The following is a 23866-nucleotide window of genomic DNA, read 5'->3' as shown; positions in this document are numbered from 1 at the left end:
CCTTGAGTAAGTGTAGGAATCCCTGACTGTCAATCATTGACGGTGCTTTTACCAGATACTTCAGTCTGTAGCTGCACAATTACCTGACAAAGATCCATTAGGAAGACAAAATCCTTAATGATAGCGGAGAAAATTACAGCACTTCCTGTAATCTAAGATGGAAAGGAAGAGAAAATGTAATTTAATTTTTGGGGGGGCCTTTCTTTAATAGTTTAACGATTTAAAACCTGGGCTGGATTTTCAATCTGGGATCGGGCAGCCGATGCGTGGATAATGTTTGGGTCTTGCACTGTGCTGTGTCTGCATCGCTGACGTGATGCTGTTTGAATATGCAAATCTCCTAATTGAGCTGGAGGTGAGCTCGGCGCTCAATGAGCAGAGCCAGGGACAGATATAGGGCAGGATTCTCCGACCCCGCGCCGTGTCGGAGAAACACCCCCGTGAATCCCGCCCCGCCGCTCCGACGCCAGCCGTCATATTCTCCGGCAGTCAAAAAATCGCGCCGACAGGAACCGCGACGCGCGCCTCGCAGAATGGCAAGAATCGGCCCAACACAATGGGCCCTGGGCTGCTCAAAATCACCGGCCCGGATGGGCCGAAGTCCCGCCGACATGACCACAGGTCGCGCCGGTGTAAATAAAACAACCTTTTTAGTGGCGTCAACCAGTCGTGCTGGCTGACGCCGGCAAGCATGGCGGTAGGAGTCGGCGTGGGGCGGCCGCCAGAGAGGAGAAGGCACGGCCGTAGATCGGGGGTGGGGTCGCAGGTGCCGGTGGAGAGTGCTCCCCAGGGCCGAGAGTGCATGCCGGTGACCGGGTCGCAGGTGGGTAGGGGGCAGGGGGTGGGAGGGGGGGGGGGGGTGTGCGGGGGGGGGGATGGGGGGTGCTGGGGTTGGGCGGGGGAGGGGATGAGGGGTGCCGTAGCTCAGGGGTGCCAGGGATCGGGGAGGGGGTGCTGGGGAAGGGTGGTGCTGGGGAGGGGAGTGCTGGGGAGGGGGGGTTGCTGGGAGGGGGGGATGCTGAGGAGGGGGGGTGCTGGGGAGGGGGGCTGCTGGGGAGGGGGGGTGCTGGGGAGGGCGGGTGCTGGGAGGGGGGGATGCTGAGGAGGGGGGGGGGCTGGGGAGGGCGGGTGCTGGGAGGGGGGGATGCGGAGAAGGGGGGGTGCTGGGGAGGGGGGCTGCTGGGGAGGGGGGTGCCGGGGATGGGAGCCCCGGGGAGGTGAGTGCTGGGGAGGGGGGTGTGATGGGGAGGGGGGTGCCGGGGAGGGGGGGGGATGCTGGGGATGGGAGTGCCGGGGGTGGGGGTGCCGGGGATGAGGGGGGGTGTTACCTGGCTATGTGCCAGCTGCCAACAATGGTGACTTTGCAGCCCATGGCACCTCGCTGCAGAGGGGGCTATGGACAATGATGACATGTCGCCTATCCCCACCCCCTGCAGACCGTTATGTTTGGGCATCACCCAGCGATGTCGGCCGCCGTGGCGGGAGCCGCTCTACTGCATGTTTCCCTGTGGGAGGTGGAGCAGGAACGTGCCAGGGAGGCGGCGGAGGCTGCCACAGAGGAGCGTGCCGCAGGGAGGCAAGTGGCAGCTGCCCAGGCTGGAGAGCCGCCCGCCCGACAGGACGAGGAGGATGAGGAGTAGGGAGTGGTGCCATAGCGACGGAGGCGCCCGATGAGGCCTCGTGTGTACCGGCGCCGCTCGTCATACCAGCACCTCATAGACCGGGCATGCACGGACAGCGCAGTACGACACCAGCCTACCACCCTCACCCCACCCACCACCAACCACTCCACCCCACCCACCACCAACCACTCTCACCCCACCCACCACCAGCCACACTCACCCCGCCCACCTCCGCATCACCCGCATGCACACCACCCCTCCATTGCACATCCACCTGCGGTACTATGGGCAGGGCTCACACGGTCGCCAGTGGAAGCGGGTCTATTGCATGCCATGGAGGAGGATGACAACCTGCTCTGTGATGAGCTCCGGGCTCTACATTGTTAGAGAATGTCTGACTCATGGCCACAATAACACCCTCCACCTGGACCATCCCTGCATGCGGCCTTTACACTGCAGCGCACGGTCCCATCGTCTGCCCGGGGGGATGGCAAGGGCGACCCGGGGGGGGAGGGGGGGGTGCACACTCACCTGAGCTCGACGTCCCATCACCCCTCACACACACACTAGCGCTCACCTCACACCCCACACCCACACACATCGGACAGAGCACAGAAGCAGTTTCTGTAGGTGTGTACGTGATTTTAATGACAAACAGTTCATACACGTGACCTAGCCCCTTTAACTAATCTGTGACCTGCACCCGTGCCAACTTACTCAGTGTCTAATTTTCTGGCCTTACGGGCCCTTTGACTACATCTAGGTGGTTCCCCAGACGGTACAGCAGAACTGGAGGTGGACTCCTGTGATTCCTGCCCTGTGACTAGGGACCCCTTTGGCGGCCGTTTCCTGGGGCAGCCTGGCCTGGATGGGCCAGGCTGCGGCTTGGGCGACTGGGATGGTGAGCTGCCAGCCTGTCCTGCCCGTTGCCCACCAGATGCACCTGGCACAGAAGGGGGGGAGTCCGAGGTGTCGCAGAACGGGCCCCAGCACCTCCTCCTCCCTCGGGGTGCCCGATGGCCCACGGGCCTCTCCATGGGTCGGGGGTGCTAACGGATCCAGCACCCGACGCACCCCCGGCACCTGGCGCTGCCAGTCCTGAAGGCCCACCCTGGTATCAACAAGGGTCTGCAAGTTTGCAGCCATGGAGCTCAGAGAGTTGGCCATCCCTGTCTGTGTCTGGGCGATGCCAGCCAGCACCTGGGAAATGGCGCCGATGCCCTCAGCGATGGCCTGCTGAGACTGGGCCACGGCGTTGACCGCCTCTGCGATCTGCAGCTGGCTCTGGCTCATGGCTGCCTGTGAGAGGGCAGCCATGTCTTGGGCCACAGACGCCGCCTGCACGGAAAGCCCCAGGCCTTGCATACTGCTCCCCATGTCTGACACCGTCGCCCCCATTGCCTCCACCGTGGACGCCACCCGTGCGGTGTCGGCCTGGGTGACACGCATTACCAGAACCACTCCCTGCTCCTGGACATGGGTGGACTCCTCCACCTGCGTCTGCAGCTGCTGCAAGCAGGTCGTCACCCACTTCGATCGTCCCTGGGTCCATGACTGCATCGGGTCTATGGGTGGGTGTGGTAACTCCAGGAACCTGGGCCCCATCTGGGCGGCAGATGGGTGCTGGGGCCAGGCTGCCTCGACCGTCCGGCCCCTCGGCTGCTCTTACCTCCACCTGCTGTACCGGGACGGCTGTGTTGTGCGCATCAGTGAGTGTACCAGAAGCCTCATCGGTAAAGTGCCCAACCGAGGTGAGTGTCTCTGCGTTGCTGGAGGGTGTAGGAGACAGCAGTGGCGTAGTGTCGTGCTCCTCATCCGACCCGAAGTCCGGGGTCCCCTGGAGCGGTGATTCTTGTCCATCCGCCCCCTGTGTGTGGGTGTCCTGGGGGCTTGTGTCCTGTGTGTGGGTGTCCTGTGTGTCAGTGTCCTGGGTGGGTACGTCCTGTATGTGGGTCTCCTGGGTGGTTGTGTCCTGTGTGTGGGTCTCCTGGGTCAACTGGGATGTGGGCCTGTTGCTGTGGCTGCCCTCCCCGTCGCTGGGTGTGGCCCTCCAGCGTCGCCGCACTCGCACTAGATGGGGCCGGCGTACGCCTGATGCTCCGGGTCTATTCGTGTCTTGTGGGCGCCCTGGCACTGGGTGGGGGCTTCGTACGTCTGATGGGCCAGATCTATCCCTGTCTTGTTGGCTTCCTGGCATGTCCTGGGGGCGGTCGGCATCCGCAGGGACGGGTGGGTCGACGTTTGGTCCTGCAATACACAATACAGCATGCATGGTTAGGCACGCAGACGGGGATGGGGGAAGGGGTGATGGGGGGTGGGCGGAAGGGGGATGGGGGGAAGGGGGGATGGGGGAAAGGGAGGAAGGGGGGGAAGGGTAGCAGGCAGTGGGGGGGTCTCACATGGTGCTGCGCCCCGACTTCTGCATCCGCAACCTCCCGGTCCTCAGGTCCACCTGCAAGGTCCAGGGCCCTCTCTTCGCTTCATGAACGGTGAGGGGGCGCAATTCAGGTGGACCCCCTCCCGCCCTCTCACGCTCCCGGTTGTTATGAGCGCGCTTCTCCTGTGGTGGGGGGGGGGAGCTGACAGGGATAAAGGATAACAGTGTTAGGCGGACATATACATGCGGATCAGCGGTTGTGTGTATGTTGGCATAGGTCCACAGCCCATCCTGCCAATGCAGCCTGCATGGGTGGGTGCAGCCATGTTGGTTTCAGCTAGGGCTGTGCTGCCCATCCTGGGGGTGGGGGTGGGGTGGGGGGTTGGGGGTGGGGGGAGGGTGGGGTGGGCTGACCGGGGGGGGGGGTTGGAATGGTGGGGGTGGAATGGCGCGGGGAGGGGTACTCACCCTGGCTGCCCTGATTAGGTCATTGACCGTCTTCAGCACTGGACGCCTGTCCAGGCTGTTACGGCCACTGCGCTGACGGCCCCTGCCACCTCCCTCCACAGGCGCCGCATGAGCTGTGGTGTGACCCTGCGGCCATGTCCGGGGTATGTGGCCTCCCTCCTCTGCTCCACTGCGTCAGGAGCGCCTCGATGCTCCGCTCCTGGAACCTCGGCGCTCTGCGGCGTGCGGCCATTTACACAGGTCGCGCCGGTGTAAATAAAACAACCTTTTTAGTGGCGTCAACCAGTCGTGCTGGCTGACGCCGGCAAGCATGGCGGTAGGAGTCGGCGTGGGGCGGCCGCCAGAGAGGAGAAGGCACGGCCGTAGATCGGGGGTGGGGTCGCAGGTGCCGGTGGAGAGTGCTCCCCAGGGCCGAGAGTGCATGCCGGTGACCGAGTCGCAGGTGGGTAGGGGGCAGGGGGTGGGAGGGGGGGGGGGGGTGTGCGGGGGGGGGGGATGGGGGGTGCTGGGGTTGGGCGGGGGAGGGGATGAGGGGTGCCGTAGCTCAGGGGTGCCAGGGATCGGGGAGGGGGTGCTGGGGAAGGGTGGTGCTGGGGAGGGGAGTGCTGGGGAGGGGGGGTTGCTGGGAGGGGGGGATGCTGAGGAGGGGGGGTGCTGGGGAGGGGGGCTGCTGGGGAGGGGGGGTGCTGGGGAGGGCGGGTGCTGGGAGGGGGGGATGCTGAGGAGGGGGGGGCTGGGGAGGGCGGGTGCTGGGAGGGGGGGATGCGGAGAAGGGGGGGTGCTGGGGAGGGGGGCTGCTGGGGAGGGGGGTGCCGGGGATGGGAGCCCCGGGGAGGTGAGTGCTGGGGAGGGGGGTGTGATGGGGAGGGGGGTGCCGGGGAGGGGGGGGATGCTGGGGATGGGAGTGCCGGGGGTGGGGGTGCCGGGGATGAGGGGGGGTGTTGCCTGGCTATGTGCCAGCTGCCAACAATGGTGACTTTGCAGCCCATGGCACCTCGCTGCAGAGGGGGCTATGGACAATGATGACATGTCGCCTATCCCCACCCCCCACCCCCTGCAGACCGTTATGTTTGGGCATCACCCAGCGATGTCGGCCGCCGTGGCGGGAGCCGCTCTACTGCATGTTTCCCTGTGGGAGGTGGAGCAGGAACGTGCCAGGGAGGCGGCGGAGGCTGCCACAGAGGAGCGTGCCGCAGGGAGGCAAGTGGCAGCTGCCCAGGCTGGAGAGCCGCCCGCCCGACAGGACGAGGAGGATGAGGAGTAGGGAGTGGTGCCATAGCGACGGAGGCGCCCGATGAGGCCTCGTGTGTACCGGCGCCGCTCGTCATACCAGCACCTCATAGACCGGGCATGCACGGACAGCGCAGTACGACACCAGCCTACCACCCTCACCCCACCCACCACCAACCACTCCACCCCACCCACCACCAACCACTCTCACCCCACCCACCACCAGCCACACTCACCCCGCCCACCTCCGCATCACCCGCATGCACACCACCCCTCCATTGCACATCCACCTGCGGTACTATGGGCAGGGCTCACACGGTCGCCAGTGGAAGCGGGTCTATTGCATGCCATGGAGGAGGATGACAACCTGCTCTGTGATGAGCTCCGGGCTCTACATTGTTAGAGAATGTCTGACTCATGGCCACAATAACACCCTCCACCTGGACCATCCCTGCATGCGGCCTTTACACTGCAGCGCACGGTCCCATCGTCTGCCCGGGGGGATGGCAAGGGCGACCCGGGGGGGGAGGGGGGGGTGCACACTCACCTGAGCTCGACGTCCCATCACCCCTCACACACACACTAGCGCTCACCTCACACCCCACACCCACACACATCGGACAGAGCACAGAAGCAGTTTCTGTAGGTGTGTACGTGATTTTAATGACAAACAGTTCATACACGTGACCTAGCCCCTTTAACTAATCTGTGACCTGCACCCGTGCCAACTTACTCAGTGTCTAATTTTCTGGCCTTACGGGCCCTTTGACTACATCTAGGTGGTTCCCCAGACGGTACAGCAGAACTGGAGGTGGACTCCTGTGATTCCTGCCCTGTGACTAGGGACCCCTTTGGCGGCCGTTTCCTGGGGCAGCCTGGCCTGGATGGGCCAGGCTGCGGCTTGGGCGACTGGGATGGTGAGCTGCCAGCCTGTCCTGCCCGTTGCCCACCAGATGCACCTGGCACAGAAGGGGGGGAGTCCGAGGTGTCGCAGAACGGGCCCCAGCACCTCCTCCTCCCTCGGGGTGCCCGATGGCCCACGGGCCTCTCCATGGGTCGGGGGTGCTAACGGATCCAGCACCCGACGCACCCCCGGCACCTGGCGCTGCCAGTCCTGAAGGCCCACCCTGGTATCAACAAGGGTCTGCAAGTTTGCAGCCATGGAGCTCAGAGAGTTGGCCATCCCTGTCTGTGTCTGGGCGATGCCAGCCAGCACCTGGGAAATGGCGCCGATGCCCTCAGCGATGGCCTGCTGAGACTGGGCCACGGCGTTGACCGCCTCTGCGATCTGCAGCTGGCTCTGGCTCATGGCTGCCTGTGAGAGGGCAGCCATGTCTTGGGCCACAGACGCCGCCTGCACGGAAAGCCCCAGGCCTTGCATACTGCTCCCCATGTCTGACACCGTCGCCCCCATTGCCTCCACCGCGGACGCCACCCGTGCGGTGTCGGCCTGGGTGACACGCATTACCAGAACCACTCCCTGCTCCTGGACATGGGTGGACTCCTCCACCTGCGTCTGCAGCTGCTGCAAGCAGGTCGTCACCCACTTCGATCGTCCCTGGGTCCATGACTGCATCGGGTCTATGGGTGGGTGTGGTAACTCCAGGAACCTGGGCCCCATCTGGGCGGCAGATGGGTGCTGGGGCCAGGCTGCCTCGACCGTCCGGCCCCTCGGCTGCTCTTACCTCCACCTGCTGTACCGGGACGGCTGTGTTGTGCGCATCAGTGAGTGTACCAGAAGCCTCATCGGTAAAGTGCCCAACCGAGGTGAGTGTCTCTGCGTTGCTGGAGGGTGTAGGAGACAGCAGTGGCGTAGTGTCGTGCTCCTCATCCGACCCGAAGTCCGGGGTCCCCTGGAGCGGTGATTCTTGTCCATCCGCCCCCTGTGTGTGGGTGTCCTGGGGGCTTGTGTCCTGTGTGTGGGTGTCCTGTGTGTCAGTGTCCTGGGTGGGTACGTCCTGTATGTGGGTCTCCTGGGTGGTTGTGTCCTGTGTGTGGGTCTCCTGGGTCAACTGGGATGTGGGCCTGTTGCTGTGGCTGCCCTCCCCGTCGCTGGGTGTGGCCCTCCAGCGTCGCCGCACTCGCACTAGATGGGGCCGGCGTACGCCTGATGCTCCGGGTCTATTCGTGTCTTGTGGGCGCCCTGGCACTGGGTGGGGGCTTCGTACGTCTGATGGGCCAGATCTATCCCTGTCTTGTTGGCTTCCTGGCATGTCCTGGGGGCGGTCGGCATCCGCAGGGACGGGTGGGTCGACGTTTGGTCCTGCAATACACAATACAGCATGCATGGTTAGGCACGCAGACGGGGATGGGGGAAGGGGTGATGGGGGGTGGGCGGAAGGGGGATGGGGGGAAGGGGGGATGGGGGAAAGGGAGGAAGGGGGGGAAGGGTAGCAGGCAGTGGGGGGGTCTCACATGGTGCTGCGCCCCGACTTCTGCATCCGCAACCTCCGGTCCTCAGGTCCACCTGCAAGGTCCAGGGCCCTCTCTTCGCTTCATGAACGGTGAGGGGGCGCAATTCAGGTGGACCCCCTCCCGCCCTCTCACGCTCCCGGTTGTTATGAGCGCGCTTCTCCTGTGGTGGGGGGGGGGAGCTGACAGGGATAAAGGATAACAGTGTTAGGCGGACATATACATGCGGATCAGCGGTTGTGTGTATGTTGGCATAGGTCCACAGCCCATCCTGCCAATGCAGCCTGCATGGGTGGGTGCAGCCATGTTGGTTTCAGCTAGGGCTGTGCTGCCCATCCTGGGGGTGGGGGTGGGGTGGGGGGTTGGGGGTGGGGGGAGGGTGGGGTGGGCTGACCGGGGGGGGGGGGTTGGAATGGTGGGGGTGGAATGGCGCGGGGAGGGGTACTCACCCTGGCTGCCCTGATTAGGTCATTGACCGTCTTCAGCACTGGACGCCTGTCCAGGCTGTTACGGCCACTGCGCTGACGGCCCCTGCCACCTCCCTCCACAGGCGCCGCATGAGCTGTGGTGTGACCCTGCGGCCATGTCCGGGGTATGTGGCCTCCCTCCTCTGCTCCACTGCGTCAGGAGCGCCTCGATGCTCCGCTCCTGGAACCTCGGCGCTCTGCGGCGTGCGGCCATTTTGCCGGGTCTCGGCGATGGCGTCTTTTGTGCTGCGATGCCGCGCAGCATCAATGACAGCGCGCGCGTCTGTAGTGGGTGATGCCGTCGCGATTGGCATCACGCCGCTGCTAGCCCCTTCCGGGTCGAAGGTTTTCCGACGTTCCGGGTGGCCCGACGCCAGAGTGGTTCGCGCCGTTCTTGGTGCTGGTGTCGGGCCATCCCGCCGATTGTGGGAGAATCCCGCCCATAGTCTTTAGAGGGCAAATCTCAAAGGGGGGGCAGCGGCCATGACTGGGCTGGCAGTTGCCTTGCAGATTGGAAGAGGCAGGAGGGCTAAGGGCCAGCAGCCTCACGGTGTACACAACTGACCAAACAATTATCGGCAAAAGGAAAATGCAAAATACTGCGGAGTGGAAATCAGAAACAAAAATAAAAAGTGCTGGAAAAACATAGCAGGTCTTGCAGGATTTGTGGAGAGAGAAACCTTCCAGGCTGAATTGTCCTAACCCACCTGTAGTGGGTTTGATGGAAGGTGGCGCAGAGAATCCCACAAGAGGCAAAAAGTTAAAAATCCGCCAGTGTAAAATTCTATTGCAATTCTCTCAATGTCAGGTTGCTCTTACCACTGGCAGATAGCACGAATGCCATTTTCATCCCACGAATGCTCATGAAAACAACAGGTCACCGGAATCCCATATAGAACATAGAACATAGAACAATACAGCGCAGTACAGGCCCTTCGGCCCACGATGTTGCACCGAAACAAAAGCCATCTAACCTACACTATGCCATTATCATCCATATGTTTATCCAATAAACTTTTAAATGCCCTCAATGTTGGCGAGTTCACTACTGTAGCAGGTAGGGCATTCCACGGCCTCACTACTCTTTGCGTAAAGAACCTACCTCTGACCTCTGTCCTATATCTATTACCCCTCAGTTTAAAGTTATGTCCCCTCGTGCCAGCCATATCCATCCGCGGGAGAAGGCTCTCACTGTCCACCCTATCCAACCCCCTGATCATTTTGTATGCCTCTATTAAGTCTCCTCTTAACCTTCTTCTCTCCAACGAAAACAACCTCAAGTCCGTCAGCCTTTCCTCATAAGATTTTCCCTCCATACCAGGCAACATCCTGGTAAATCTCCTCTGCACCCGCTCCAAAGCCTCCATGTCCTTCCTATAATGCGGTGACCAGAACTGTACGCAATACTCCAAATGCGGCCGGACCAGAGTTCTGTACAGCTGCAACATGACCTCCCGACTCCGGAACTCAATCCCTCTACCAATAAAGGCCAACACTCCATAGGCCTTCTTCACAACCCTATCAACCTGGGTGGCAACTTTCAGGGATCTATGTACATGGACACCTAGATCCCTCTGCTCAGCCACACTTTCAAGAACTTTACCATTAGCCAAATATTCCGCATTCCTGTTATTCCTTCCAAAGTGAATCACCTCACACTTCTCTACATTAAACTCCATTTGCCACCTCTCAGCCCAGCTCTGCAGCTTATCTATATCCCTCTGTAACCTGCTACATCCTTCCACACTATCGACAACACCACCGACTTTAGTATCATCTGCAAATTTACTCACCCACCCTTCTGTGCCTTCCTCTAGGTCATTGATAAAAATGACAAACAGCAACGGCCCCAGAACAGATCCTTGTGGTACTCCACTTGTGACTGTACTCCATTCTGAACATTTCCCATCAACCACCACCCTCTGTCTTCTTTCAGCTAGCCAATTTCTGATCCACATCTCTAAATCACCCTCAATCCCCAGCCTCCGTATTTTTTGCAATAGCCTACCGTGGGGAACCTTATCAAACGCTTTGCTGAAATCCATATACACCACATCAACTGCTCTACCCTCGTCTACCTGTTCAGTCACCTTCTCAAAGAATTCAATAAGGTTTGTGAGGCATGACCTACCCTTCACAAAGCCATGCTGACTATCCCTGATCATATCATTCCTATCTAGATGATTATAAATCTTGTCCCTTATAATCCCCTCCAAGACTTTACCCACTACAGACGTGAGGCTCACCGGTCTATAGTTGCCGGGGTTGTCTCTGCTCCCCTTTTTGAACAAAGGGACCACATTTGCTGTCCTCCAGTCCTCTGGCACTATTCCTGTAGCCAATGATGACATAAAAATCAAAGCCAAAGGTCCAGCAATCTCTTCCCTGGCCTCCCAGAGAATCCTAGGATAAATCCCATCAGGTCCCGGGGACTTATCTATTTTCAGCCTGTCCAGAATTGCCAACACCTCTTCCCTACGTACCTCAATGCCATCTATTCTATTAGCCTGGGGCTCAGCATTCTCCTCCACAACATTATCTTTTTCCTGAGTGAATACTGACGAAAAATATTCATTTAGTATCTCGCCTATCTCTTCAGACTCCACACACAATTTCCCATCCCTGTCCTTGACTGGTCCTACTCTTTCCCTAGTCATTCGCTTATTCCTGACATACCTATAGAAAGCTTTTGGGTTTTCCTTGATCCTTCCTGCCAAATACTTCTCATGTCCCCTCCTTGCTCGTCTTAGCTCTCTCTTTAGATCCTTCCTCGCTACCTTGTAACTATCCATCGCCCCAACCGAAACTTCACACTTCATCTTCACATAGGCCTCCTTCTTCCTCTTAACAAGAGATTCCACTTCCCTGGTAAACCACGGTTCCCTCGCTCGACGCCTTCCTCCCTGTCTGACCGGTACATACTTATCAAGAACACGCAGTAGCTGATCCTTGAACAAGCCCCACTTATCCAGTGTGCCCAACACTTGCAGCCTACTTCTCCACCTTATCCCCCCCAAGTCACGTCTAATGGCATCATAATTGCCCTTCCCCCAGCTATAACTCTTGCCCTGCGGTGTAATCTATGTCTTCCAATCTTGTGTAATGCCCAATTGATGAAGACTGGCGTGCACAAGATGTTCCTCAGTTCACCAGAGATTTTGAGGTAAGTGTAACATGCAAAGTCTACCTGCCATGGCACTGCACTGCTCCTGATGTGCTGTACACCAGTCTGCTGAGACAGACCCAGCCCTCCATCTCCATGCCGATTGTGGTAAACCACTGTTGCACCTATATTAAGTGATGTATGGTAGGACCTGTACTACAGGTACGACGGTAGTCCCTGCCTGCTGGCTCCGCCCAGTAGGCAGAGTATAAATATGTGTGTCCTCCGTGCAGCAGCCATTTCGCCAGCTGCTGTGGGAGGCCACACATCTTAGAGCAATAAAGCCTCCGTTGTATTCAACTCTCGTCTTTGTGCAATTGATCGTGCATCAGCGATCTGGTCTTTATGGGCAGCACCTGGCTGCTGGACCCATGGACCCTTCTATGTCACCAACTCGGGGTTGGGGAGTACAGGAGTCCATTTTCCCCTGGTGCCACACACCAGTGTCTATCTGGACAGCATTGTGCGCGGAACCCATGCAGCCACCGCAACAAAGGTCCAAAGGTCAACTGGGATTGGAGTGCGAGGTGAGGGCGGGGGAGTGTAGGTGGGCAAACAAAGTCAAGAGAGGCAATGAGGAAGAATGGCCGTGAAAGGAGGAGGGTGGGGAAGGGCAAGAGCTCATGAGGGCAGCCAGAGGGGCAAGGGGGTGAATGAAGAGGATGCACCCCCGAATCCGCCTGCACACCTCCGAATCCGCCAACAGTCCCACATCGAGGCGCCACAGCAGGCGCTGGTCCCTCTCCTCCCCCAGCTCCAGCTCCACCCAATGCGGGGCATGATCTGAAATGACTACGGCCGAATATTCCGTGCCCTCCACTCTTGGGATTAGCGCCTACTAATGATGAAAAATTTGATCCGGGAGTAGGCTTTATGGACGTGGGAAAAAAAGGAAAATTCCCTGACCACCGGCCTGGCAAACCTCCATGGGTCCACTCCCCCCATCTGGTCAAAAGAAAACCTAAGCACCTTGGCCGCAGCCGGCCTCTTACCCATCCTGGACCTAGAACGGTTGAAGTCCCCCCCCCCCCCCCCCCCCCCCCCCCCCCCATTATCAGGCTCCCTGCCTCCAAATCCGGAATCTGACCTAACATGCGCTTCATAAATCCGGCATCATCCCAATTCGGGGCATATACGTTCACCAGTACCACCCGCACCCCCTGCAACCTACCAATCACCATCACGTACCGACCTCCATTATCTGCCACAATGTTCAGCGCTTCAAACGACACCCGCTTCCCCACCAGAATCGCCACCCCTCTATTCTTCGCGTCCAACCCCGAGTGAAAGACCTGCCCTACCCACCCCTTTCTCAGCCTAACCTGATCTGCCACCTTCAAATGCGTCTCCTGGAGCATAACCACATCTGCCTTCAGTCCCTTTAGGTGCGCGAAAACCCGGGCCCTCTTGACCGGCCCGTTCAGGCCCCTCACATTCCAAGTTATCAGCCGGATCAGGGGGATCTCCATTCCCCCAGGCGGCGGACCCCCCCCCCCGACTTCCTCTCCTAGCTCCAGCTCCCCTGTGGCCAATGCAGCAGCAACCCAGTTCCCCCCCCCCCTCCCCCACCCCCTCCCCAGCTAGATCCTCCTCGAGCTCCTCTTCAGCACCACCCTTGCCCCCTGGCCCCGCCCCCTTCCTTCCCTACTTTCCATCCAAGCCGGCCCCGCCCCCTCTGCGCAGCCCCCTTTTTGTGGCCTTGTCTCAACTCCCCATCTCCGGGCCTCCAACCCGCCCCCCTCCGTGGGGCCCTGTCCTGCCAACACCGACACCCACATCACACAGCCCCCACATCAAACCATTTCGTCCAACCCCACCCAGCACCAAAGAAAACAGAACAGAACATCCCCCAAAACACAGTAACCCCCCCTAGGCACCCCCTCCCATCAAACCCTCAGTTCGAGTCCAACTTTTCAGTTTGGATAAAGGTCCACGCCTCCTCCGGCGTCTCGAAGTAGTGGTGCCGATCCGGAAATGTGACCCACAATCGCGCTGGCTGCAGCATCCCGAACTTCACCCCCTTCCGGTGTAGAATCGCCTTAGCCCGGTTGAAGCTGGCCCTCTTCTTGGCCACCTCTGCGCTCCAGTCCTGGTATATTCGGATCTCTGTGTTCTCCCACCTGCTGCTCCGTTCTTTTTTGGCCCATCTCAGGACACACTCCCTGTCCACAAAGTGGTGGAACCTCACCATTACAGCCCTTGGCAGCTCATTGGCCTTGGCTCGCCAGCTCCAGGGGCCTCGGGAAAGCTCCCCCGCCCATCAGGTCATCGAGCATCGTGACCACATATGACCTGGCATCAGACCCCTCCACTCCCTCCGGGAGACCCAGAATCCGGAGATTCTTCCTCCTCGACCGATTCTCCATGTCCTCAAATTTTTCTTGCCACTTCTTTTGTTAGTGCTCTTTGGGGGGGTTTAAACTATTGCAGCAGGGGCATGGGAACCTGGATTGTAGTTTTAGGGTAAGGGAGAATGAGAGTATAGAGGTCAGGAGCACAGATTTGACGTCGCAGGAGGGGGCCAGTGTTCAGGTAGGTGGTTTGAAGTGTGTCTACTTCAATGCCAGGAGTATACGAAACAAGGTAGGGGAACTGGCAGCATGGGTTGGTACCTGGGACTTCGATGTTGTGGCCATTTCGGAGACATGGATAGAGCAGGGACAGGAATGGATGTTGCAGGTTCCGGGGTTTAGGTGTTTTAGTAAGCTCAGAGAAGGACGCAAAAGAAGGGGAGGCGTGGCACTGCTAGTCAAGAGCAGTATTACGGTGGCGGAGAGGATGCTAGATGGGGACTCTTCTTCCGAGGTAGTATGGGCTGAAGTTAGAAACAGGAAAGGAGAGGTCACCCTGTTGGGAGTTTTTTATAGGCCTCCTAATAGTTCTAGGGATGTAGAGGAAAGGATGGCGAAGATGATTCTGGATATGAGCGAAAGTAACAGGGTAGTTATTATGGGAGACTTTAACTTTCCAAATATTGACTGGAAAAGATATAGTTTGAGTACAATAGATGGGTCGTTTTTTGTACAGTGTGTGCAGGAGGGTTTCCTGAAACAATATGTTGACAGGCCAACAAGAGGTGAGGCCACGTTGGATTTGGTTTTGGGTAATGAACCAGGCCAGGTGTTGGATTTGGAGGTAGGAGAGCACTTTGGGGACAGTGACCACAATTCGGTGACGTTTACGTTAATGATGGAAAGGGATAAGTATACACCGCAGGGCAAGAGTTATAGCTGGGGGAAGGGCAATTATGATGCCATTAGACGTGACTTGGGGGGGGGATAAGGTGGAGAAGTAGGCTGCAAGTGTTGGGCACACTGGATACGTGGGGCTTGTTCAAGGATCAGCTACTGCGTGTTCTTGATAAGTATGTACCGGTCAGACAGGGAGGAAGGCGTCGAGCGAGGGAACCGTGGTTTACCAAGGAAGTGGAATCTCTTGTTAAGAGGAAGAAGGAGGCCTATGTGAAGATGAAGTGTGAAGTTTCGGTTGGGGCGATGGATAGTTACAAGGTAGCGAGGAAGGATCTAAAGAGAGAGCTAAGACGAGCAAGGAGGGGACATGAGAAGTATTTGGCAGGAAGGATCAAGGAAAACCCAAAAGCTTTCTATAGGTATGTCAGGAATAAGCGAATGACTAGGGAAAGAGTAGGACCAGTCAAGGACAGGGATGGGAAATTGTGTGTGGAGTCTGAAGAGATAGGCGAGATACTAAATGAATATTTTTCGTCAGTATTCACTCAGGAAAAAGATAATGTTGTGGAGGAGAATGCTGAGCCCCAGGCTAATAGAATAGATGGCATTGAGGTATGTAGGGAAGAGGTGTTGGCAATTCTGGACAGGCTGAAAATAGATAAGTCCCCGGGACCTGATGGGATTTATCCTAGGATTCTCTGGGAGGCCAGGGAAGAGATTGCTGGACCTTTGGCTTTGATTTTTATGTCATCATTGGCTACAGGAATGGTGCCAGAGGACTGGAGGACAGCAAATGTGGTCCCTTTGTTCAAAAAGGGGAGCAGAGACAACCCCGGCAACTATAGACCGGTGAGCCTCACGTCTGTAGTGGGTAAAGTCTTGGAGGGGATTATAAGAGACAAGATTTATAATCATCTAGATAGGAATAATATGATCAGGGATAGTCAGCATGGCTTTGTGAAGGGTAGGTCATGCCTCACAAACCTTATCGAGTTCTTTGAGAAGGTGACTGAACAGGTAGACGAGGGTAGAGCAGTTGATGTGGTGTGTATGGATTTCAGCAAAGCGTTTGATAAGGTTCCCCACGGTAGGCTATTGCAAATAATACGGAGGCTGGGGATTGAGGGTGATTTAGAGATGTGGATCAGAAATTGGCTAGCTGAAAGAAAAGAGGGTGGTGGTTGATGGGAAATGTTCAGAATGGAGTACAGTCACAAGTGGAGTACCACAAGGATCTGTTCTGGGGCCGTTGCTGTTTGTCATTTTTATCAATGACCTAGAGGAAGGCGCAGAAGGGTGGGTGAGTAAATTTGCAGACGATACTAAAGTCGGTGGTGTTGTCGATAGTGTGGAAGGATGTAGCAGGTTACAGAGGGATATAGATAAGCTGCAGAGCTGGGCTGAGAGGTGGCAAATGGAGTTTAATGTAGAGATGTGTGAGGTGATTCACTTTGGAAGGAATAACAGGAATGCGGAATATTTGGCTAATGGTAAAGTTCTTGAAAGTGTGGATGAGCAGAGGGATCTAGGTGTCCATGTACATAGATCCCTGAAAGTTGCCACCCAGGTTGATAGGGTTGTGAAGAAGGCCTATGGAGTGTTGGCCTTTATTGGTAGAGGGATTAAGTTCCGGAGTCGGGAGGTCATGTTGCAGCTGTACAGAACTCTGGTACGGCCGCATTTGGAGTATTGCGTACAGTTCTGGTCACCGCATTATAGGAAGGACGTGGAGGCTTTGGAGCGGGTGCAGAGGAGATTTACCAGGATGTTGCCTGGTATGGAGGGAAAATCTTATGAGGAAAGGCTGATGGACTTGAGGTTGTTTTCGTTGGAGAGAAGAAGGTTAAGAGGAGACTTAATAGAGGCATACAAAATGATCAGGGGGTTGGATAGGGTGGACAGTGAGAGCCTTCTCCCGCGGATGGATATGGCTGGCACGAGGGGACATAACTTTAAACTGAGGGGTAATAGATATAGGACAGAGGTCAGAGGTAGGTTCTTTATGCAAAGAGTAGTGAGGCCGTGGAATGCCCTACCTGCTACAGTAGTGAACTCGCCAACATTGAGGGCATTTAAAAGTTTATTGGATAAACATATGGATGATAATGGCATAGTGTAGGTTAGATGGCTTTTGCTTCGGTGCAACATCGTGGGCTGAAGGGCCTGTACTGCGCTGTATTGTTCTATATGTATATGTTCTTGTGCGCCTCCACCTTCATCATCAGACCCAGGATCTCATCCTCGTTCTATGAGGCTTTTTGCCGCACCTCCCAGATCACCGCCCCTTGGACCTTCTGGGTCTCCACCAGCTTGTCGATCGACGCCTTCATTGGCTCTAGCAGTTCTGCCTTCAGCTCCGCAAAGCAGCGTTTGAGGAACTCCTGCTGCTCCTGCAACCATAGCACCCACGCTGCTTGGTCTCCACCCACCGCCATCTTGCTTCTCCTCCCTCGCACTTTTCGTTGCACTAAATTCACTTTCTTGACCGCTCCACTCCTGGTCTAATCCATACAGTGCCGGGGGAACCGTACTGCCACCTTCCTACGTCGAACAATTTCCGTTGGGGCCCCTCAAAAGAGCCCAAAAGTCAGTTTCTGGCGGGAGCTGCTGAACGTGCGACTTAGCTCAGCATAGCCGCACCCGGAAGTTTCAGAAATTTACTTGTCAGGTTTCTCTATACAAACTATTCATTTATAGTTCTCTTATATGAATTAAAATAAAAAATGACATTGGAAAATGACAAAAATGTTGCTGCATGTTGGTTAATATTTAATAATGCTTAAATACTTTAGATCCTTCTTTTGCAAATCCACAATTTACAAGGAGGTCTAAAACACTTAAGTATCTTGGATCGCAAAACGGCTGACGTAGCAAATGTTTCACACTTGGCAACTCAAAGTATTATCTTAATAGATATTATTTTCTTCCCGTCTCCTGCTGTTCTGTTCTCTATTCTGCTTTACCAAGATGGTCCGGATGCATAATGTTGAATAAAGAACACAAAGCTTTGTTAACAAACAAAACTATAACTTTATTACACTATTAACTAAGATTTGTTCACATTCCTAAAGTAGAAGGTTATTGTAAAAAACTATGCTATCTCTAATTTACAGAACTCAAGTATACAACTGCTCTCTATGCCTGACCCTCTTCCAGCTCTCTACTAACTCTCAACTCCCAGAATCCCCAAAGTCACATGATATATATATGACTGTTCTGTGGTTCCCTCTAGTGGTATGAATCATTATCATTAACTTGTTAACCTTTTACATCCCAGTCAATATACATATCATGACACCTGCTACCCAAAGAATCTTGTGAGAGAGGCGCACCAGGTTCTCCCCCAAGAAGAAAGTATCCCCCTCTCCCATGCATGCTCTACCCCCTCTCTCACACACACTCACCCTTCTTTCACACAAACACTCACGCTCCTCACACACACACACTCACCCTCCACTCACACATACACTTAGGTACATTCATCTGCCTCTCATACACACACACAAACACACACTCACGCTTCTCCCACACACACACTCACCCCCTTTCTCATACATTCACCCCTTCTCTCACACATTCCGAGGTCCACTCCAGGCCCTCACTTCGAGACCTGGTCTGTTCCCCTACACCGGCGCCCCTTCAGAGTCTTCAGACAGGAATTGGCTAAATACTTAAAGGAGAAAAAATTGCAACAATATTGTCATGTTCTTTGATGTAGCTGCAAAAAAGAAACAGTCAGAGGTGGCAGGTATCGCATTTGTATAACATAGTGCAAGGGGTTTATTTACAAACTGCTGCTCAAACAGAGCAAAATGGTGAGCTCCACAAAAGCACACAAAATGCTCCGATGACATCATTGCGTAACATGCCGATGGTGTTCACCCCTCCCTCTTTACTCCTTTATTGTCCCTGGCATTTTTACTTAATCAAACACTTTGACACAGATCCAACACATTATGCCATAACTAACAATGTTATGTTATGTACTAATGTACATTAGCATTAAGTCTTTTGGGTGGACGTCTGTCTCGTTTTGGCAGAACGCGACATTCAGGAACTTGGCGCTGAGGGGTACTAGGAGTATCTTCCTGTACACTGGTCAGTGTTATATCTGGCAAAACCAACTCAGGAACTGTCCGGCTGCATGGATGATTCTGATGGAACAGATTCGTAATTTCGGCAGGTGTAGTTCTCAAGTCGGCATGTCATTGCCCATACCCTCTCTGGTGTAAACATCTGGTCCAGATTCTGTACTCACACTACGTGCAGACAAGAATTGGTCATTCGTTGAATCATCAAGTTGGTTCACAGCAGCCCAGTTTAGCTTAATCTTCTTTAACCAAGGTCTCCCAAACAATACTGGAAAGTTTCCTTGAAGAGTCAACTCCACTTTCTGCTCATTGACATCCGCAGTTGTCTTGATGAAGCCCTGCAGCAGCACAGCCTGCTCGGTATATGTCCTCAAGACCTCACAAGCTGATTGTAATGGCAGATACTTCAATTTCAAATGGCATATCAATTTAGGTATAAGCGATGCGTCAGCGCTATCCACTTGCATCTTAATAGGGTTCCCAATTCATTTTGGATAGACCCAAAATCATTGCTGGTCTTCTTGTACTGCTAAAATGCCGAGCATAAATTCCTTAAGCTGACTTGGCACTGGTACTCGGTGAGCCTTCAGTTGGATCACTTAACTGGTAGCCCTGTAGACTTTGCAGTATTTTTATTGGTACACTTGTTTTGTGCTGATGAAGGTTGGCGTGACCAACATGCCTTGGCAATGTGACCAACTGTACCACAATTTTTCCATTTGTTCTCTTTGCTCCAACAATCTCCAACTATGTATCCCACTTGGCTGCAGCAATAACATGATCGGTTCTTGTCGGACCTGCTTCTCACAAACTCCATCTTATGCACTTTACCTCGAACTCCATTCAGCGAAGCTATTCTCGCAGCAAGTTCCATAAACTCTGCGAATTCTCTCGCAGTTTTTAGGGTGAATACACCTTCAGCCTACAATTTCATTTGGGTGGCTTCATTCCTGAGGTCACAAACTAATCGGTCGTTAAGTGTACCATCCAAAGTCTGGCCAAATTCCCAATACTTTGCTAGCTTACGCAGTGTTTGAAAAAACATTTTAGAGTGCCCAGTTCTTTTTTTCCAATTAAGGGACAATTTAGCATGGCCAATCCACTTACCCTGCACATGTTTAGGTTGTGAGGGTGAGACCCAAGCAGGCACAGTGCAACCTCCACGCAGAGAGTGACCCGGGACCGGGATCAAACCCGGGTCCGCGGCGCCGTGAAGCTTTCGCAGTGATGCACCAAATTGTGAAATGTTTCCCCCTTCCTCGTGTACACAATGGTGAAAGCGGAATCTTTCAGCTATTAATAGTGGACGGAGAGAGAATTGTTCATGCAAGACAATCATTAACTCATCGTATGACCTATCTCCAGGTTTAGCTGGGGGTACTAAATTCTGCAGCAACGTGAATGTTTTCCTCCCAACTGAGCTGCTGAGAAAGGTCACAGTGTGCAGGTATGCTGGTGTCTGATTGGCTTTAAGGAACGACAGGAACCTTTCCTCTAGAGTTCCGTTATCTCCTCCTCCTCGTCAAATGAGTCCATGGAGCCTTTTCTTCCCGCCATTTTTGGGTTGCAGCCTCCTGATCTGTGCTACTCAGCATTCAGCCTGTCTCCCCTGCCATTTAATTTCTCTCTGTTTAAAGCAGACAAGCTCACAAGCAGAGTAGCTGTTTCTGTGCCCCGCTATTGATTGCCAGGCAGTAGGTTGCAGAGTCTCAGTCCCGTAGGTCCGGGTTCCCATGGCTTGCTTCAGTACCTCATGCTGTGCCACTACAACGGTAAGTGTATTGAAAACCTCGATCCTCTGTTTGAAGTAAGCCCCCAGTGACTTGCAGTTGTCCGGTAGCTTTTTTTCTTTTGAAAACCCTTTTACATGCACTCGTGGCTGTTGTGACCGACCGGATGATTCGCCGGCAGCCCGTTACAAACTGTACAGTGCTCAAGTATTTATTTGAGAGTTGATATTACTGCCACAATGATGATTTTGCCTCGGAAGTCAACAATATTTCTCCCAACCTCACTCCCGATGGTGCACGCAACACACTCTTCTCATTCAGTATAAATTGTTCCCCCTTTTACAATTGATAATCTTGCGAACTATCCTGATGAGTGCAAGATTAAAAGCTTCAACAGCATTTCTCTTTTTTCAGCAATATATCGGAATATTTTGCTTTCGAGAAGTCTGGACTATAATTGCAAAGAACTCATGTTAGAAATGGAAGTTGCATTGAAGTAGTAGTTAGAAGAAAATATAATCACTCACCATGGAATGTGTGAGCTATTTCTTTAAAAGAATGCTTTCTGAAAGCTGTCCTAGGTGAATTCAAGGATATATTTGTTTTATTGATATTGGTTAAGTGTAGATATATTTCGGTCAATGTGCGGGGGGAGGGGGGTCTCACCTGCTCTTTCTCAAGTACAGCCATGGGATCCTTTATGTCCACTTGAGAGGGCAGACGGGCCTTGATTTAATTTCTCATCCCAGAAGATAGTAGATCCAAAGTGCAGCAGTCTCTCACTGGAATGCCAGTTCGATTATGTGTTCAGATATGGACTCAAACCCACTGAATCTCTGTCTCTGATGTGAGAGTTTAACACCTATGTGTCTGTGTGAAGTGTATACGTTCTCCCTGTGTCTGCGTGGGTTTCCTCCGGGTGCTCCGGTTTCCTTCCATAGTCCAAAGATGTGTGGGTGGTGGATTGTCCATGCCAAATTGCCCCTCAGTGTCCAAGGATATTTAGGTTAGGTTAAGGGGTTGTTGGAATAGGTCGGGGAAGTGGGATTGAGTGGCGCTCTTTCAGAGTTTCGGTGCAGACTCGATGGGCCGAATGGCCTCCTTCTGCACTGTAGGGATTCTATGATTCTATGATCAACAAAAGGGGATGCAGTGATCTCGTAGTATTGTCACTGGACTAATAATTCAGAGACCCAGGATAATGCTCTGGGGCAGTGTTCTTCAAAGTCAGGGTGCGACCCACGGGTGGGTCGTTGGCGTGTGTCAGGAGGGTCATGGAACCGTCCGTCGCGGCGCTTCCGATTGCGCAAATTCGTGCGCAACAGCCGCAGCAGCCGACTTTTAACAATGCTGGCTGCGAGCGGCCTTTTTACCATATAAAAAAAATGCGGCCGCACTGTGCGTGCGTGCCCACTCATCGGTGCCCATGCGCAGTGTGGCCACATTTTTTTTATATGGTAAAAAGGCCGCTCACAGCTGGCATAATTAAAAGCCGGCTGCTGCTCGCTCTGCCCGGTTCGGAAGTGCTTGGTTCTTCTGAACGAAGCTAAGGCCGAGATTCCCCCTGGCGACTCGCACCATCGGACCCACCCGCAGAGATCCAGCGCCATGGCCTCCACCTCGGAACTCGCCTGTATCCACAGCGCGCTTATCCTGCACGACGTCGAGGTCACTGTCACCGAAGACAAACTCAATGCCCTGATTAAAACAGCTGGTGTGACCATTGAGCCTTTCTGGCCTAATCAGTTTGCCAAGGCATTGGCTAATATTAACGTTAATAGTCTGATCTGCAACGTTGGTGCTGGTAGCAGTGCCCCAGCTGCTGCAGCAGTTGTTTCCACCGCTGCCCTTGTTGCTGCTGAAGAGAAAAAGGAAGAGAAGAAAGAAGAAGAATCTGAAGAGTCTGACAATGACATCGGCTTTGGGCCCTTTGATTAAAAGTGCTGTGCAACAACATTGTTACAATTTCCAAAAAATAAATAATAATTGAATATAAAAGCCGGCTGCTGCGGCTGAAGACCGCACATTTGCGCAATCGGAGACGCAGAAGATTTTTTAAAAAATTCTGTGTAATCTTCCTGCCGGAGGGACGCAGAGAGCAGGTCATGGCCCCCGAATGTCGCCATCACGTGCTTTGGGCGCGATTGCGATTCCTCCATTTTGTCAGCAGCAAACAAGGTAAGAGAAAATGGTGGGCCACGAAGGTCGGCCGGCGTGGGTCGCGAAGGTCGGCCGGCGTGGGCCCCGAAGGTTGGCCAGTTGGTAAAAACACTGCTCTGGGGACCCTGGTTCGAATCCCACCATGACAACAAAGAACAAACAAAGAACAAAGAAATGTACAGCACAGGAACAGGCCCTTCGGCCCTCCAAGCCCGTGCCGACCATACTGCCCGACTAAACTACAATCTTCTACACTTCCTGGGTCCGTATCCTTCTATTCCCATCCTATTCATATATTTGTCAAGATGCCCCTTAAATGTCCCTATCGTCCCTGCCTCCACTACCTCCTCCGGTAGTGAGTTCCAGGCACCCACTACCCTCTGCGTAAAAAACTTGCCTCGTACTACTCTAAACTTTGCCCCTCTCACCTTAAACCTATGCCCCCTAGTAATTGACCCCTCTACCCTGGGGAAAAGCCTCTGACTATCCACTCTGTCTATGCCCCTCATAATTTTGTATACCTCTATCAGGTCGCCCCTCAACCTCCTTCGTTTCCAGTGAGAACAAACCGAGTTTATTCAATCGCTCCTCATAGCTTATGCCCTCCATACCAGGCAACATTCTGGTAAATCTCTTCTGCACCCTCTCTAAAGCCTCCACATCCTTCTGGTAGTGTGGCGACCAGAATTGAAACACTATACTCCAAGTGTGGCCCTAACTAAGGTTCTATACAGCTGCAACATGACTTGCCAATTCTTATACTCAATGCCCCGGCCAATGAAGGCAAGCATGCCGTATGCCTTCTTGACTACCTTCTCCACCTGTGTAGCCCCTTTCAGTGATCTGTGGACCTGTACTCCTAGATCTCTTTGACTTTCAATACTCCTGAGGGTTCTACCATTCACTGTATATTCCCTACCTGCATTAGCCCTTCCAAAATGCATTACCTCACATT

At 54.5% G+C, this 23866-nt stretch overlaps 1 protein-coding gene across 2 annotated transcripts; it reads left to right on the top strand.

Annotated features, from left to right (window-relative positions):
* The first annotated feature begins 22331 nt into the window (after positions 1-22331).
* LOC140398024 (large ribosomal subunit protein P1-like) lies at positions 22332-22689 on the top strand. Of its 2 annotated transcripts, XM_072486252.1 has the most exons (2): positions 22360-22430; positions 22506-22689. In XM_072486252.1, exons 1-2 carry the CDS (start codon positions 22360-22362, stop codon positions 22687-22689), a joined length of 255 nt encoding a protein of 84 aa, XP_072342353.1. The 2 variants fall into 2 exon arrangements, with proteins under 2 accessions (XP_072342352.1, XP_072342353.1); XM_072486251.1 differs by having other exon boundaries at positions 22332-22689.
* The last annotated feature ends 1177 nt before the right edge of the window (positions 22690-23866 follow it).

Source organism: Scyliorhinus torazame, chromosome 21, assembly GCF_047496885.1.
Source record: "Scyliorhinus torazame isolate Kashiwa2021f chromosome 21, sScyTor2.1, whole genome shotgun sequence".
NCBI classification, from domain to species: domain Eukaryota; kingdom Metazoa; phylum Chordata; class Chondrichthyes; order Carcharhiniformes; family Scyliorhinidae; genus Scyliorhinus; species Scyliorhinus torazame.
The sequence above is the reverse complement of the archived record's forward strand: the minus strand, read 5'-3'. Positions and strand labels throughout refer to the sequence as shown.